Here is an 18,596-nt window from a genome sequence, read left to right as displayed (position 1 = left end):
AATTGCTTCTCTACATGCTTCAACACAAAAGTACTGAAACATTTTTGAAGCATGATTACATGATTCATTTTACATGTTTTCTTTGCAGTCTTTAACTCTTCAGCATCTATAACTCAATTGAATAGAAATTCAAAGTAAGAGAACTACATTGAAAATGTATTTCCTGATGAAGTTCTAAAAATCAGTTAAATGAGTTCCAAGAGGTATTTTTAGTTTGCATACCTAAATGAAGGAGTTTTTTTAAGATTTCACAGTCTCTCTGTTTCTCCATTCCTTCCCTGCTTCCATTTTTGCAGTGCTTTGTCCCATTCCTCATGCACAGGAAAGAGGGACAGAAATCACCACTCTGCCTCTCATGAGAGCATAGAGAAAAGTGCTTCCTTCCTAACATTCACCCTCTCTGCTCTAAAAAAGCTTACTGGAGGATACAGGAAAACTACATTAAAGGAAAATCAACCACAGAAGTAAATGAAAAGCAGAAAAATTACACTGCCATTATACACACCTCACTTTGAGCACCATGACAGAGAAGGTACTCAGGTGGCCAGTAAAGTGTTTTAAAATACTGACAGTATTTTGATAGAAGCATTTATGGAGATGTACTTAAAAAGAAATTCAGGCAGTTTTAAATTCTGCTTAGGCCACTACAAAGATTAGACCATACATAAAAAGTTTTGTGGAAAAGGCATGCCTTGTCTGAAGTTACTGATGAATTCATATACTTCAGATATAATACAGGATTTTAGATTAATGGTTGCAAAATTTGGCAGAGCTTAGTCTTCCTCCTCCAGAAAATTATTTTTGAAGCTTCAGGTCTACTGGCTCAAGGTTAAGAATAATTTTGAAATACTTTTTCTATGATGCTAACCTTAAAGGAATTCAGTCAGATTTGCACAACTTGAACTTTGGATCAGCACAGCCTCAGCCTTCCAGGCTTTATGATTACAGGCAAAAAATAAACCAAAATATTATAGGTCAGATTAAGTCACTAAAATGCTCTGGTAACATCTAAATTTATAACTAAAATTGTCAGGCCTTGTTTTTTATCCCTGAGGCCATCTGGCACAGCCTGGGCACGCTCCCTCTATTAAATGCTCTGGTGTTTTCAATAGGATAACACAACCAAGCAATGCACTGAGAACAGAGCTGAGCTGACTTTAGCTTGACTGTGAAAATGATTTTTTTTCTGCAGATTTTAATCATGTTAGAGCAAAAAATGCCAGAAATTATATTAACAAATCATGTGTATGATTCGAGTCCAGTGCCTAAGTCCAGGCTGTACCACTCCTTAATTTATGAGTCACCGATGACTCTTGTTATAATTTAAATCAACAGTACTACCCATTTGCTCAATATCACGTTTGTAGATGGGATTATTTTTAACCAAGTCTCGAGTTTAAAGTCACAAAGATAATTTGGACACACTCCAAAGAGACTGTCCTCTTTTTATTCACTTCTAATCACAATTTTGTGATGGGGCCCAATTTTATAACTACATTTGTATGCTTCCTTCCCCAGCCTGCTGTTTATGGTGCTGCTTTAGCAAGTGCTTGTCTTTTCCTACTCCAATTCTGGTACACTTTAGTCTCCCTAGAAAAAAAATAAAGGAAAACTATACACAAATACATAATGAGGAAGTAAGACTAAAGCTTAATATATCACAAGTATGTAACAAAGAATATTAAAATTTATTTTATGATCTCATTAGAAATTAAATTTTTGACATCTGAAATGCCTAAAGTAGGTGTCCTCTGCCTCAGCCTGTGATTCTTGAGGGGTGACTGTGGAAGGTATCTGCCAGCAGATTGACATGTGAGTCCTACTATTTTCCTATTTTGAGGTGTTTAGTGAGCTGAAATGTGGCGCAAATACGCAAAATTTTGACAGAGAAAAATATATGCACGATATGTGATCCACATTCTGAAGGCAATGACACACTAATATGCTTTACTGGCGATTAAAAATTTGACAAAGAAACATAAGCAACCAAAGAAATTGGGAATGCAACATTTTCAAATATGAGGTACATGACTAAGAAATGCAAGGTGCTATGGAAGTCCGACAGAGCCCATATAACAGCTGAGTAAGTAGCATTCCATTAGCTTTTCTCTGGCTCTGACAAACTGCCTCAAAATCTGGCCTTCAGTCCCTGCCTTGAGACTATTGCAGAACGTGAAAGAAAGGAAAAAAGCAAGTGAGCTAATAGGGATCTTCAAGTTCCTCATTAAAAAAAAGTTTGGAGAATTATATGTAAAATACAATGCTAAATTTCAGAGGGGGAATTTACAAGAATTTTTCTCTAATATTCCTTGACTTTGATTTGGACATACTGTCCAAACTGTCTTGCAAAACTGTCTTGCAAAAACAGTACTTCATCAAAAGACTAAAGAGTTTAAAAATTCCATTAAACAAATAACAAAATTACTTAAAATCAGCATAAGCAACTTCATATAAGAAATTTGAAAGTGCTAATGAAAAAGTGCAATATACAGACGCTTTGGGGGAAAAAAATCAATACTACTCTTTTTGAATTGCAGAATTTTTTTTTTGTAGAAATGAAAAATTACTTAATAAATTATGCCTAATTTATTTTAAGGTTTTATTACAGTATTTGGGGAGATATATTAGTTTATAATCACATGATTCTTAAAACATTAAGTCTAGATCTCTGCCTGAAGTTCAGTACTAGCTGGTGCAGTTTTCTACTGTAACTACCATGTTAGTTACAGAAAAAAAGACCTGTAACTCTTGTTTATGAAAACATATTAGAAAAACAAAACTGAATTAATTCCATTCAATTCCAGTTTCCTGTAGAAACTGTGATGCTTCTGAATATTTATGCTAATAAACTGAATTGAGAATTGGTTGTAAGAAAGATATTCTAATGTTAATGCTGTAATTTCTGAATGTTAAAACCTCAGTAAATACAATGCGCTGAAAATAAAAAAGAAACCTGAAAATTAAATTAAACATTTTCAATAAATGCATGTTTGAGAAAGAAAAGATAAAGATTTATTTTCTTGAAAGAAAATTATTATAAAATTGAGATTATGTATGTTAAAAATACAATAATGGCTATAAAGAGTTATTTAAAAATATTTATCACATTTACTAAATATTGTTTTACCAGAAGTTAGCACTACTACTATGCTTCATTGCAAACAACACTGGAGCCCTAAACAACACTGGAATTATAAGCAGAGTCTGCTCTGTTCAAATTAATTTCTCTATGGATAACACTTAAAACCAAGTAATTCTCCTGGCAGGATTAAATTACCTGCATTAGGCACTTCATTTGTGCCCAGGCTTTAGGTGGACAGAGAAGCATCCATTTGAAGTGCATGCTGCACTGCAGTCTGCCAAGACAGCTTAAGACCTGAAGGAGAGAATTTAGCTGACTAAACTTAAACACTGAGTTTATGTAAAAACACTCTTCACTTGAGACCTTTCAAAGGTACCAACCTCTTTTTGTTAGGATACAGTAACCTTAGATATAACTTTAGCAGGACACCTGACAAGACTCCTAAAATTTAGGGAGGACTTTGATGAATTCACTCCTTATCCACAGCATCTATTTAAAATATTCTGCTTGTTTGACTTTGATTGTTTTATTTTTTGATGCTGCCTCAAAAGTACAAGTGAGGGAAACTGAATCTTCTGTCACAAAACCTTGCAATATTTAGTATGACTTACAGGGAATGTGCCCTAAGACTAAAATGTGTTCTTTTAAAATCTTTTGTTCAATAGTAGGAAGAATTATCTATGTGTTTAAGATTATGATTTCAGAAGGAAGATTAGTCATATATCAAAAGTAAAATGTTATTGTTTGCTCTGCAAGGAAAAAAAATCCACTTTTCTTGAATATAAGTTAAGGTTAAAGCTATAGGAAAAAGAAAGGCAAATGTCCCAGAAAAATATTTATGTTTTGTTATGTTCATCTTATCTTGGAAGCATGTTCCTCCAAATAAAAGCTGTTCCCAAAGCACTACATCAAAGGATAGGTGTCAAGTCAATCTACGAATGAACAAATTATCAGGTCATGGAAGCTTTATTAAAAGATAAGAAAACCCTACAGCAATTTTCTTAAAATTAACTGTCTATAGTCAGGCTTTTTAGCTGAGTCTAAAGCTCATCATACTTGATCTACCAAGATACTTAAATACACATTTAACATTAGATTGCACATAGACTGGGGCTACTTGGAGCCAAGTGTGTGCTTAATTATGTTCCTAGATCTGAAATAGAGTATTAAGTGCTTTGCAAGAGCTAAAATCTCAGGCCTTGAAAAAACCCAACCAAGGAACTACAATTTTTCAAACACATAGAAGGAAGATGAAAGTTCAATTCCTACAGCAGTTGTCTTCAATAATTCTTTTCTACAGTGAAGACTGTAGTAATTGTCTGTATGTCCAACACTTTTCAAAGCAGACTTAGAGGCCAAATTTTGGACGTACAATTTTCAAATGTTACTCCATATTACCATCTAATAAGGGGGAGAATGTTTCATCATGAGAGCAGAAATCAAATGACTCTACAAATATTACTGAATGAATATTCACTTAGAATTTTAGATTAATACTGAAGATAATAAACTGACAGTATTTTTAAACTCATAGATTCAAAATAATTATCAGATTGTGAAAACTCTTAACATTACAGATAACACAACTATAGGCTTCTTATAAAATCACAAAGTTGCAATATTGTGAATGAAATAACTACTTTTGTTAAGAAAATAATTTATTTTCCATAGTCACAACATATAATTTAGTATCAGTTACTGTACATATATTTCCTTGCAATACTCTGACTGTCTATGAATACTGGATCCACAGATGCCACTTTTGCTGCTATAAAGGAGTGAATACAGTGTAACACTGCCGTCAGATCCTGAAATTCAAGTTCCTAAAAGAAGTAAGAGAAAAAAAAAGAGAAAATTTGAAGTCAATTTAGGTGTATTAAGATTTTACACGAATACAGAGCAGAGTAGTTAGAAAAAAAAATGGCTTTAACATGAAAATTGAATTTGTATAGGAAACTGTAAAATTAATTTTGTAAGAATAAAAACTGTATATCCATACCTTGTTCATGGTCAGTCCCATGTGTCAATTTAGTTTTCACTCTATGCTACTTTATTGTTCACTGTGTACTCAGCTTGGACAATGAAATCAGTCAATTTGCAGGAACATTCAAATATTGCAACTTAGAATAATTCAGATTGGAAAAGCTCTTGGAGATCACTGAGTCCAATCCAGCACTGCCAAGTCTACCAGTATATGCCACACCTACACTTGACATATCCCCTGAGATGGTGACTCTACCACTTCCCTTTGCAGCCTGTTCCAACGCTTGAAAACCCTTTTGGTGAAGAAATTTTTCTTAATACCCAGTCTAATATCCTGGCACAAGCTGAGACCACTTCCTTTCATCCTATCACTTGTAACTTGTTTCAGGCAGTTGTAGAGAATGGTAAGACCTTCCCTAAGATTCCTTTTCTCCAGGCTAAAAATCCCCAGCTCCTTCAGCCACTCCTCAATGACATGCCTCTCCAATCCTTCACCAGCTCTGTTGCCTTTCTTGAAGTGAAGGGCCCAGAACTGGATGCAGCACTCAAGGTGTGCCCTCAGCAGTGCTGAGTACAGGGGGACCATCACTGCCCTGGTCCTCTGACCACACTATTGCTGCCTCAGGCCAGGATGCTATTGGCCCCCTTGACCACCTGGGCACACACTGGCTCATATTCAGCTTCTGTCAACCAGCACCCCCAGGTCCTTTTCCTCTGGGCACCTTTCCAGCCACTCTTCCCCCAGCCTGGAGCACTGCAGGGGATTGTTGTGACCCAAGGGCAGGACTCGGCACTTGGCATTGTTGAACATCATTAAAGTATTTGAAATATAAAGGCTGTTTGAGGATGATGGAGTATCAAGGAGGGTAGGGTGAGGAGATCACATCTTTTGTCAGGCTCTGAAGGAGACATGAGTAGCCAGAGGCTGAAAGATAAGGTGAAGTCACACCACACCCTAATGATAGAAACAAACATGGCTGGGTATGAACTTCACACACACTGATTCACAAAGAAAAACAGAATTATTCCTAAACAGTTCTCAGATTTGTTTGACTTTTTACAATATATTTCATGTTCTGTGCACAAGTTAACTTTCTTTTTCCCTATGAACCCAGACAGTAACAGAGTGATAGTTCAACATAAAGACATGTAAATATAGTATTATAAAAAAAATATAATGTAAAAAACCATGTTCAATTCAAGTAATACCACTATGTGTAAAGTGTGCAGCTGGTAAATATATTGTGGGGACACCTGAGACAGTTTTTGGTTTGAGCAGAAGACTGTTTTCAACAATCTGCTGGCTAACTAGTTGTTTGATGAGGCACATTCCATATGCTTGTTTTATAGCATAGTAAAAAAGCAAAGTACTGGACTTCTGCTTTTTCTGTAGCAGAACGTCACTGTGTGTTCTAAACAAAACTGACCCATTATATTTGGAAGTCAAACTGTCACAGAATAGCTCACCATCACATCATTTTGTTATCCAAGGCCAGGCATTTACTAGGCACAAGTGGTCCTACTACTAATGAATTGTTCACTAGTATTGTGGGGCATGATTTTGTGACCTTATTTGGGACACAGCTGGGAAATTTTTGGGAGTGTAGGGACCTGCAAGCACATCCTCTTCAGGGAGAGTCCAGGGCTGCCCTGTGTCACATCCAGCAAGATCCAGATGGGTCCAACTAAAGCTGAGACCCACAGTGAGGCAGGGGTACATCAGGGTAAACATACGTAAGAAAGGGCAGAAAGTTCCCCAAAAAGGTAACAAGGCCAGTGAAGTGCAGGGTGCTCCATGGCAGAGCAGGTAACACTCCCAAAGGGACTGAAACTGATGGAGAAGCCACAGTGGAGCAGAGGAAAACGTGAATGTATTTAAGCCCATGTCATCTTTGTAATAAATTTTTGGGGCAAAAAGCTCCTGTTTTTTCCGTTTTAAATTACATTTTACTGACATTTGAGGAGCAAATATGGGAGGAGGTTTCTTAAAATACATTTTATTGATAGCAGATGTTGAATTTAACTATTAATATAAATTAATATAAACACTTCCAGGAAAAAACACCCTACAATACGACTATTTAAATCTCCAAAACTAAAATTATGCACACAGTCATTATTATTATGAAATATGCAATATGCAATATGGAATATGAAATAATACAGGCATCAATACATAAGTTTTGGCTCCATCAAATGTTTTACATCTACTGAAATTCCATCTTCAAAACCAAGAAATTAAAAAAATATGATCATTTCCATTAATCTTAGATTTGCTCCAGAATCAACTGAAATCACCCAGCAATTTCACCTTAGGTTCTGATTTTCAATACAGTAACAAAACAAACCAAAGAGAGCCCTTCACAGAGTTCCCATTTTTCTACTCCAGTTTTACTCACTTCTAATCCATAAATGTTTATGGAGATAAGCAAACAGAGGTAACCTAACACAGACTGTAGACAGGATTTCAGATAGCTTTAACAACATTATTTGGAGAGCTTTGGGTTTAGAAAAGGGCAAAGACCAGAACATCTCATCACTATGAGTCAGTCTTTCCCAATGCCCCAACTGCAGAGTCCTCTCTTTTTCCATCACAGTTCAGAGCATGGATCAAAGTGCAGTAGCCCCTCTGTATCTGAGAGAAGTCATTTAATCTGTTGTGAATAACCTTTTGAATACTAATATACTCTTGTTTCTGTGAGATATAATCTACACAGAAGTGGAAGACTAGCAGTAACACTAAACCTATGCTTTACATGACAGCAACACTATTTTCTGCAGTTAATACTTCAAGTCCCCCGTTTTTGGATTATTTTCAAGACTGGTGCCAATTTTGAAAGTTATTACAGAGCTAAAAAGAAAAATGTAGCATATAAGCACTCCTCATGCAGTTTACCAGCTGGTTCACTCTTGTCTCTCACATCTTCACCATTTTATGTTAGGTTTGTGCAGGGATGAGCAATTCTCTGGGACCATAAAACAGGAGCAGAGCTCTGGAAATGTTGTTTTGCAGGCCTAAGTTAGATGTGGTCACCTGTGGTGGCATCAGAAAAGTGGGGCTCATCTGAGGCCTTGTGCACCAGAAACTTCCAGAAATGCAGCCTATGACAGTAGTATTTGATCTAGAAGACCACTAATGTGGTAAGGCTGTGGAGATTTGTCTGAAGGATGTTTGATGCCTGTGCTGGCTGCCTTTGCAATCATGCAGCTGGCTAGTTGGGTGTAGATTATGGGGAATAGTCACACTTATCTGAGGATAAGCTGGGATAGGGTTTTGCTTGCGTGTAGGTTACAACAGGGAAAGGGGAAGAGGACTGGGAGCTAGTTTAAAAATATGGATAGAGTAAAAGATAAGGATAGTCTTCTGACTTGAGAAAATGCAGAAGTTGCTTAGTCTGAAGACTGGGACACAACATCTCTTTGCTATCCTGAATACAGTTTTATAGGTGAAAATTTAGCCTCTTTAGTTTTGGAATGTAATATGAATTCTTCTTAGAAAATAACACCAATGACACTTCTTTCAAACAAATATGTTGCTCTGATAGTTTATTTTTTTTTTAAGTAACATTTCTCTCTGCACTCAGTCAGGCAGATGAGTAACCGATCATTTTATTTGCGCTATACCATCTAACAGCATCCTTATGTTTGCTTTCCTTATCTGAGTTTGCTGGGTTTTTTTAATTGAGATTGGCAGGTTTTAAGGAGAATCTGTGCATGTCTAATATTTCAATAATCAAAGCTATTTCAGTTTACTGTATGTACCATAATAAGTAGATTAAGTACAACAAAGGCATTAGAAGGAAGACACTGAGAGAGGAACACAAAAGATTGGATTAAAGCAGTAGGAGGACAAGACTGCAAAACTTCCTGCTGGTACTGAAAACATAAAAAATGAGCACACTGCACTGACCTCCTTCACCGTATGTGCACAGACAAGGAAGAAAAATACATGTTCTTATTATCCACCCACTAGGAGAGCAGGATTTATTACATATCATAAAGAGCTTGACAGTCCTGTTGCATTATTACCATGCATGCAATTTTATTGAGAACTTCTGAGAGCTGTTGAATCACTATTTGAACAAGACATGAGCCTGTATCACATAAAAGGCAAATAATGGAGATGCTGACAGATAGTGTTATTGTGCCCTGTACATTTCACGACTTTAAGGACACTGGTAAGTCTCAGTGTATGTTATTTGTTGACCAGAGCAGAACTATTACCACTGTATTGTTCAAGATATGTTTTCCAATCAGACTGATTTTTTTTAGTTGTTGTGAGGTTTTTTTTTGTTGTAGTTTTTTTTGTTGTTGTGGTATTTTTTTGTTGTTGTTGTTGCTGTGTTTCTTTGTTTGTTGATTTTGTTTGGGTTTGGGTTTTTTTCAGGTTAAAAGCCCAAATAAAGATTGTGGGGTTGCAGGATTTTTGTTTTAAAGTTTCATTGTTAGTTGGTATAGGTTTAGCAACCCTATATGAGCCCCCTGCCCCTCTGTCCTGGAATTCTTCTCTTATCCTAAGTTGATAAGGGTTTCTATGACAACTCTGGGTCTCTGCCCAGAGACTGTTTCCTATTGGTCCCTTCCCCCATGATGATCCCGGCCCATCCTTTCCAATGTATCCTTCTTCCCTCTGTCCATCACTGGAGTCCTTATCTCCAAAGTCCAGAAACATCAGAGAGATCTGGCCAGTGGTTGGTAGATACCCCAGGGACCCCTCCCCAATTTACCTTTGATTTGTTACTAGTTATGTAACCCAGTTGGCATCTGTTGCTTTGCTTTGCTTTATTGGTTTATAGTCGTATCCACCCCTTGAGTTTGTCCTGGACAAAAACCCCCTGCAGCCCAGGTTTGAGGTCTCTCTTGAGGCACTGGGCCTGGGGTCAGGGGCTTCCCCTGTGATCCCCGAATAAACCTTTGTTCCTCGAACCTCCGAGAGTCCCCTCTTTCATTTATACCACGGCCGTGACAGCAAAAGTCAAGGTGCTGCAGAGCCAAGAACCCACACATCGGTTCTGTTGAGGTGTATCAGAGCTACTGGGGGTCCAGCCGAACATCGGACTGACCAGAGAGATACACACCCCAACAAAAGATATCCAGGTTTTAGCTCCAGACATCAAAGTCAAAATGCAAACCAAAATTTTAAATTTGGTTCTATATCTCAGCAAGTATAGCAGGACTTGGTTGCCATATCATGGATGAGAAGAATATGCAGGGCTCTTAAGTTATCTTCTTGTCTCTCTAAGACAAGAAATTTATGAGACCAGCAACAACTAGTTGAAACTTCAATATGGCTCACAATACTCAATTGACCACAATGGTTTCTTATCTTTCTTTAATAAGTATTGAGACTAAGTAAGATGAAAAGGGAAATGCTGAATTAAAATACGCTTGTGAAAAAAGTCTTATCTTCCAGATATATAGCAACAGTTTAGCAAAGGGAAATAAAGCATCAATACAAACCTGAAAGTATTTTTTTTCTTTTTTAGAGCAACCTTGAAAATTTGGGTAAAGAATATCTACTGCTAAGACTACTTGTAATTTCCCAATACTAAAGGTGGGGTAAGTTCAGGGAAGTACTGAAACTATAAGAAGTTTTAGGGAATATGAAGAACCTGAAGGAGAAATGATTGACAGGAATCTTTATTACTTCCTTTCAATGGAAAACTTTTTAAATGGAGGAATGTATTGTTTGCCTAAAACTAAAATACACAGGAAGAAGTACTTGGCTTAATATTTAGAAGTTAAAATAGAAGGAGAAGAAACATCACATCTACCTAGTAAACAAGACACAAAATAGAATTCCCAAATGTGATTTTTTTGCCCCCAAGAATTCATAATAATATACAATTAGACGTAATCTGGACAATTGTTTTGCAACCTTGACTCTCTGTTTTCTGCCAAGGGAACGTAAGTCATCTGCATTAAGCCTTCTTTCATGCATAGTGGCTCATTTGCTCAGGAAAAATGAAACTTCTATTATTTGATAACATTTTTGATTCTCATGATTGGCTGCATTTCACTGTATAGCACCATCTGGCCCTATGAAATCTCTTTCAGTGCAATATGCAGAGGCAAATACTGGATTGTACTACGGGTATTAGTGCTGGGTATTTTCCAGCCAGCCTGTAACTCTCAAGTCTAAGAAATCATACCATTTAGGTAGTGGTATATATTATATAGTTGATGATATATACCAGTTATATACCTGAAGTGGAGAGGCTGTACAGCTGTGTCCCAGCCCCATTTAACATGAAATCCTAGTGGGTGCATTGCTCTTTGCAGAGGCAGTTGTAAAAGGTGTAATCACTGAAATACTGATAAATCCTCAGCTATTTAGTATCAGCCTTTCCTCTGGCCTTTAATGAGCTTTTTCTGAGATCTTCCACAATTTACAACACATATGTACATTTAGGTACATGGATATTAAGAATTCTATATGAACCATATCAAGTTCCATTGATGCTTTCAAGGTACCTCACAAATACTTTTGTGAATTTTGCCGATTAAAAGATGTTTTCATTACAGCTATGTCAAAGAATATTTTTTTTAATGCTTGAACAAATCTCCTCCTGAATGAAATTTACTGCAAAAGTATCATAAAGACTCATTTATAATAATTTTACAGATAGTCGAATTTTCATAAAGATGCTAAAATTTACTATTTTGTAATCTAAAGAGTAAAATCAGGTAAAACTAATTTAAAACAATCTAATTTTCACAATAATAATAATAAAATAAAATTTTAAAAATCAGATGGTTTACCCCAACAGGAAGAGGAACAATACAGTATTAAAGTTATAGAATTCCATTACAAACAATGGAATTGCAGCCCTTGGCTAATCACACACAGGGACTGTCCAATGATTTAATGAATAGAGATATACAAAGTAGTTTATGCATGAGTACAATCTTCCTGTCTGACCTGAAACAAGTTATGTAAGCTCTCTGCAACAGATGATCACATATAAAATGAAGACAGTTGTACCTTTCTGTCTTCAAGGACTACTGTGAGAATGAAGTGGAAATGACCTGCTACTAGACAAATTATTATACATTGTACCTTTTGTAACAGATATTGGAATACCTTTTACAGTAGAGCCAAGAGGTAACTCAGGTCAAACTTACTGATGAAATCCTGAATAATTTACTAATACAGATGTATAAAGGAAGATATGTACATGCATGTACTGTAACTTTATGATAAATAAGGAAGGTTATGGACTTCTTACTTACAATTTTTTTAAACATTAGAAGGATAGGTAACATACATCTTTTGTCTATGGCCAGTCTAGAAAAATATCACTCTATAAGTGACTTTAACCTGTACAAGTCCAGGTAGGAGTATTTGAAGAGTTTAACAGGTCTTCAGATACTTTTCTGTAGTTTCACTAGCTTTTGTCAACCAAAACCCAGTTGAACCACACTCTTATCTTCCTCTTCTACATCATATTGCACCAAAGTTCTCTTAATACATTTTAAAACCACATAATGGAAAAACTGTCTATTTTTTTATTCAACACCAAGCTTGGGATCAAATTTTATTTTTCCTTTATCTTTTTTAAACACAGTTTTTAGACATTATATCTACTATATAAAAGAATAACTTCAGATATTTTATCTTTCAGAAAGAGTAAAATACCATCATAACACAACTTAATAACAGGCTTGCAGAAACAGCACAATAAATCTGTGGATATTATATTGCTTCCATTTAATGTGGAGTTTTTAAGAATCAGCAAAAAAGGATAAGCTGTGATATCTTCACCACATGTATGTCCCAGTAAATGGGATTTCTGATGCCTTGATAGTAATTTTATGTCACGTTTAACTAAATTGAAAAAGAGGGTGTTGCTTACCTTTGTCTCAATTTGTTTGGTGTCTACATTTTGAAAAAGCAGCTTTACTCTTGTTTTCCCATCATCTGATGAGCCTTTGAGCTGAGAGAATTTAAATCTCCACAGCACATTCTAAAGAAAAAGAAATTTGATTAAGGACTCTGCTACATGTTTTTACCTACAACTATAGAATGATGATCAATGTTTGTATACTAAAATAAAGCACTACAGCAGTAATGCAGTTCATGATAACAAGCTCCTTGCAGAGCAGTTAAAATTGACATCTCTGTACCCTTTGTGAAAGCAAAAGATGCAATATTAAAATTCACAAATTAAACTATTTTGAAATTCTCTGTGATATAAGTGTTTCAATTGCCTACATAGCATAAACATGGCAAAAGCTTAATTCCATAAAGATCCATGAGGATATTTGTATCAGTTTCAGTAAGAACAAAATTCCATGCCATATCTTGATCATTCATATTTCAGCTGGCTCATTTGCATAATGTAGATAATTGTGAATTACGTAGATATTGCAAAGCTGAACTTACTGATGTGTGAAATGTGGTTTGAAGTTCTCAAAAAAGCTATAGAAATGCAAAAATATTATTATTGAACACAGCCTTAGAAACCACAAAAATGTGTCCTACATTACATAATGGTTTGTAAAATATATGACTTCTAATCTTCCTGGTCTCCCACAGGTTTATGCATGGCATCTTACTAGTGTTGGCAAATTCTAGATATGACAGATACGGTTTAATATTTATGGAGATATTTAGTAAAAAGAAAAATTGGGAAATTATTTTTGAAATCAAGGTAATTTTCTGTATTTATCTGAATGTTTTCTATTTATCAGCTGAAAATGTATAATTACAAAAAACCCACAAGGTAACAACTTGCACCTGGACTTCCTGCTGACATTTCCTTTAATGCCTATAATCTTAATGAAAATTCTCTGCACATGTTGAAATGTGCTTCAGTGCCTGGACGCTGCTGAAGAAACACAATTCAAATACTTGGGAAGTTATTTCAAAAGCACACATGGAAAAAAGCTTGCTGTGCTCCATTTTCCAACATGCCTCTTCTCATTTTTTTTTTTTTTTTAAGTAGACCAGTGCTACCAGTGGTCTTCAGAACCCTAGTCTTAGTTTAAAATGAAATGTCCTATAAATAAAATCTATCTCCTGGTTCCCTGCAGACAGAAATGTCACTGACTTCTTAGAGAGATAGATGAAGAAAAACTGAACTATGCTACAGCACTGTGATGGTGCTTAAACTTTACATTCAGAAACAGATTTTAACTGGGTCCAGAGGGCCTAATTAGACCACCTGAAGAGTGTTCAAAGCTTAAATGAGTTTGGCTCTAAACAGGATAGATGAGTGTTTGCTATGTAGTATAACTGCCAAGGTGGAGATGACTCAAGAACTTAGGAACAATTTAGTAATAATAAGCACTGCTGGAGTCATCATCTCTCTCAACAGTCGGCACCAAGTGGGAAAGACGAGAAGTAGAGAGACCTGGAAGATGGAAGAAAATGCACACTTTGGGATCCCTTTATATTGAGGAGGGGCTGGAGGCACAGGATGGGGAAGATGAACCAGCTAAGCCGACAAGATAAAAGAATCTCTACAATGAGATATAAAGCAGATGCAGGCTACAGAAGTATCTCAGTGATGGGCCCAAAAAAGATAAAAGCTGAATGAATTAAGCCCATCAAGAGCCTAGAATAGAATATGTAGGAAAATAAAGTGTTCTAGAAAAGTTCTTTAAAGATATATTTCTTGTGCTGGAGTGATGAGTGAGAATATGGAGAGACAAAACCCTGCAGACACTGTGATCAGTGAAGAAGAGGGAGGAGGTGCTGTTCTTGAAGGACTGCACCTGGTGGGAATGACCCATGCTAGAGCAGTTCATGAAGAGCTGCAGCCCATGGGAAGGACTCATGCTGGATTCCAGAGGACCGTCTCCTGTGGAAGGGACTCCATGCTGGAGCAGGAAAAGAGTGTGAGGAGTTGTCCTGAGAAGGAAGGAGGGGCAGAGACAGCATGTGGTGAATTGTCTCCAGCCCCCATTTCCAATCTGCCTGTGCTGCTGGAGGGGAGAAGATAAAGAAAATGGAGAGGCAGAGAGGGGTGAGGGGAAGGTGTTTTAAGATCTGGTTTTTATTTCTCATTAGCATACTCTGATTTGATTTGCAATAAATTAAACTAATTTGCTCAAATGGAGTCTGTTTTGCCCACTACGGTCACTGGTGAGTGACCTCTCCCTGTCTTTATCTTGACCCACAGGCCTTCCATTTTTTTTCCTCTCATTTGCCCAATTCAGAAGGAAGCCAGGGTCAATCCAGCAGACTTGAAAGCAAAAAATCCTTGTGCTTTTTATTTCAGAATTTTTAATAGGAAGCCCCTTTTTAACATTGTTTTTCCAAGTGTAAAAAAAGAATCTTTTTCAATGAGTACATGAGCTTGTTGCTCAATAAATGAGATCCAGATTTAGAGTCATAGAGCAGACAGGTGACTGGCCTTACTTTTAATAATCCTCTTTGAACACCTGCTGGGATGTAAGACCATTCTTTGCATTAATAGAAGACCTTAATGTTTTCATTAACTCCAGGAAAAAAATAGGTTCTTCAGTAATATTGCTATGTCCCTAATGAACTGTTAATTGCTTGACGACTTTAAGAATATTTTTTGGTAGGAAATATTCTGAAATAGCTGAGTGTATGAGAAAACACAGTAAACTTCAGGTGACATTATGCAAAGTAAGATGAACTGCAGAAGTCACCCACTACTCCCTCAATCAGGCTTGAGGATGCAGAGGACATTTCCATCTCTCACATAGATGAAGAATAAATGCACTTGAGCTCTCCAGAATTTTTACTGCTTGGCAATGGAATCAGTCTACCTGCTGGTATTGTGTGTTTCTCCTTAGGTAAGCAACAATGATTCATCTAAATCCTCCTCATCATCAATACTGAAGGTAGGTACTGTGACACGAAGTCCTATTAATAGAGTAAGGTTATAATTTTAAAGGTGGGAGTACATGCAATCATTCTTCACACTTAAAAGAAACCCTTTCTATAGGCTAGAGAGATTACTTCTTACAGTTAGCTTGTGGTTACATGCAAAATATTTGTAATTGTGCAAGAAACAAGATTCCAGAATGCAGCATTACCTGAGAGAGAGAAAGCTATACAAAAGTATTTTCTGAAATTTTATCCTGCTTCATGAGATGCACACTAAATTAGTCTTAATTTCCATGCAATTTTCGTCATTGGTTCTCTGCACTAAGATTTCAATAGATCTGAAATTTTGGGGCATTCTGGCCCCAAACCCACAAAATGCCAACATGCCTAAAGTAGATCCTGCATCAGTATTTCAAAATGCAGTGTGTTCCCTCTTTTCTCAGAATGACCGACTGAATTTTAAAAAAAACTATCTGAAAAGACAGACCTTCTACTGTATTGTTCTATTAATGCAGAAACATTTTTTGCATATATGGTTACTTCTACTGTCAAATAAACATAGAAATCCACTTAGAATAATATAAATTAAAGTACCACTAAATTATACAGAAAATAATAGCATTACAGACAGGGCTTGAAAGTTGGCATGCATCATTAACCATTGCATGCAGGCACTTTCTGTATAGGCACTGTTTTGCAAGATAAGTTCATGCAATCTTTTAGATTCTGACTTTCAAAAGCATTTGCCTTTACTCTGTTTATTTTAGACATGACCTAAATTTCTTATGATGGAAGAATAATTAATCTTATTTTATATCTGTAGCTTCAAAACAAATAGAATCAGGTGATATTTCATTTTTTTCATGACTTGTAATTTTTTATAAATCTTGAAGTTTCTTTATTATAACAAACCAAGTTGTCTGCTAAATATAACATTCCTTTGCTTTTATTACTTGAAAAGGACGTTACTTTTTTATATCTTTCTCAAAAATGCATCTTTATTTGCTATACAACTATAATCAACCCTTTCAAGTCCCAAACTGTGTAGATTTCAGTAGGGCTAAATAAAGAAATAGTATTTTATATTGGAGGAATAAATACTGGATAGATGATAACTTCAATAACTGTAAAAAAATACAGAGTTATGTTTTCCTTTTATTTTACTCTTACCTTCGTTTTACTGTCAAAACAGGTAAATCCTAGAGCAAAGTCGACTGTGAAACACAGGGTATCCCCTTGCCAACTGCACATATATGTTTTAGACTGAAAAAAAAAGTTATGATTTTTGAGAGGAAAACCATCACTGTAAATTATTACATTAAAATAATATTTTATGCAGGTATTTTTGGCTGGGAGGACAATCAGCTGACAGCAGTGACAGCACTGGTACTGCTTTATATTACTATGTTTGAAAATGATCAAAAACTTCTGACTGTAAATCAGTGTCACATCTGTCAGCTAAACATTTCAAGTCACTCTTCTACAAAATTAATATATTCTTAAAAACCAATCATTGCAAAATGGAACACAGAACCAACAAAACCAAATCTGACTACTCTAAACTTTTGGAAGACTGCTTAGACTGGAGCTATTAATGACTTCTGATATCACTTCCAGCAAATATGCAGGCAACAGTGCCTAAATGTTTAGTCATTGCAATCTAATTATAGAAAAGCATTCTGTCTGCTTGACCTCTCCTTCTGATTTAAACTTTGTAGAGAATTCTTCTATTTTACAACACCTTTTAATTTGGGTCTGATAATATGCCAGTGCAGCACTATGTTAATATTAGTCAATGTAGTTTAATAGTAAGCTATCACGTCTTAGCACTAAAACTTGCTAGACACTGCTATCTATACACCAATTCCATGATAATCTTTCAGATTAGAAAGGAAAAAAGTCTGTTTTATTAACAAAACTCAGAAGTTCTGGTTGAACTTATGAATAAGCTTTACAGTGAAAAGCCATCTAACTCTTTCCAGGCATTTTAAAGGCTCACTAACTTGGGTATATAACAGATTCTGAAAAGACATGAATAAGATTTGCTGTAATATGGAGCAGCCCAATGACATTTACTGCTGACAGAGAGTTAATAACAAAAAGCCTATTGCCTTCAGCATGAATAGACATCAGATCCTGCCTCCAGTCTTTCCTTGCCACACCTTATTAGCCATTTTTAAGATCATACCCTTCTGCCTTTTGAAATTTAGAATTTTTTTTTGTTTCTTCCAAGGAAGTGTTATTTCACCATCACTGATATATCATAAATCTCAATGTTGCCTCATGTTTAGATATTTGTTTACACAAAAGTTTTGTATCTGAATAGTTTTTTTAAATTAAAAAAAACCCTTTTAGACATAATATGCTCTAGAGGAGACTGAAAGCATTAATAGAACTTGCTCAAAATACAATCTGCCATTTGAATTTTTTTTTTTTTTTTTAAATCAGTATAGTATAAAAGTTCTGGATGATTGTAAAAGTTTCTTTACTCCAGTATTAACAAAAGTAGTTAGTTATATTAAAATATGCATTTTTGAGTTACAGTTATGACATTTTAAAAAGGATTTGAAAGGCCTAGGAGTAATATCAGTTCACAAGTGCAGATTAGTATTATAATCATCTCCACAACAATGGAGATGTATAATATTTCTGAATAAATTAATTTGCTCATTGGTGTTCAAAGATCATATTATTTGGCATTTAAAAATATTTCAGTGATTGATTTTC

The 18,596-nt window shown here is 35.7% G+C and overlaps 1 protein-coding gene and 1 long non-coding RNA gene across 2 annotated transcripts in view; one reads left to right on the top strand and one right to left on the bottom strand.

Annotated features, from left to right (window-relative positions):
- LOC310907498 overlaps positions 1-18,596 on the top strand; it is a 245,642-nt gene that overhangs the window by 67,652 nt on the left and 159,394 nt on the right. The gene's annotated exons all lie outside the window — the stretch shown is intronic.
- Positions 4,774-18,596, bottom strand: part of SNTG2 (syntrophin gamma 2) — a gene marked incomplete at its 3' end in the record, with an annotated part of 217,993 nt that continues 204,170 nt past the window's right edge. The window contains exons 15-17 of the mRNA XM_083857755.1: positions 17,040-17,132; positions 12,922-13,032; positions 4,774-4,905 (exon numbers count right to left, since the gene is read on the bottom strand). Of these exons, the coding sequence (XP_083713881.1) occupies positions 4,774-4,905; positions 12,922-13,032; positions 17,040-17,132 (336 nt within the window). The remainder of the gene's footprint in view (positions 4,906-12,921; positions 13,033-17,039; positions 17,133-18,596) is intronic.

Source organism: Zosterops lateralis, assembly GCF_965231275.1.
Source record: "Zosterops lateralis genome assembly, chromosome: 3".
Taxonomy (NCBI): domain Eukaryota; kingdom Metazoa; phylum Chordata; class Aves; order Passeriformes; family Zosteropidae; genus Zosterops; species Zosterops lateralis.
The sequence above is the reverse complement of the archived record's forward strand: the minus strand, read 5'-3'. Positions and strand labels throughout refer to the sequence as shown.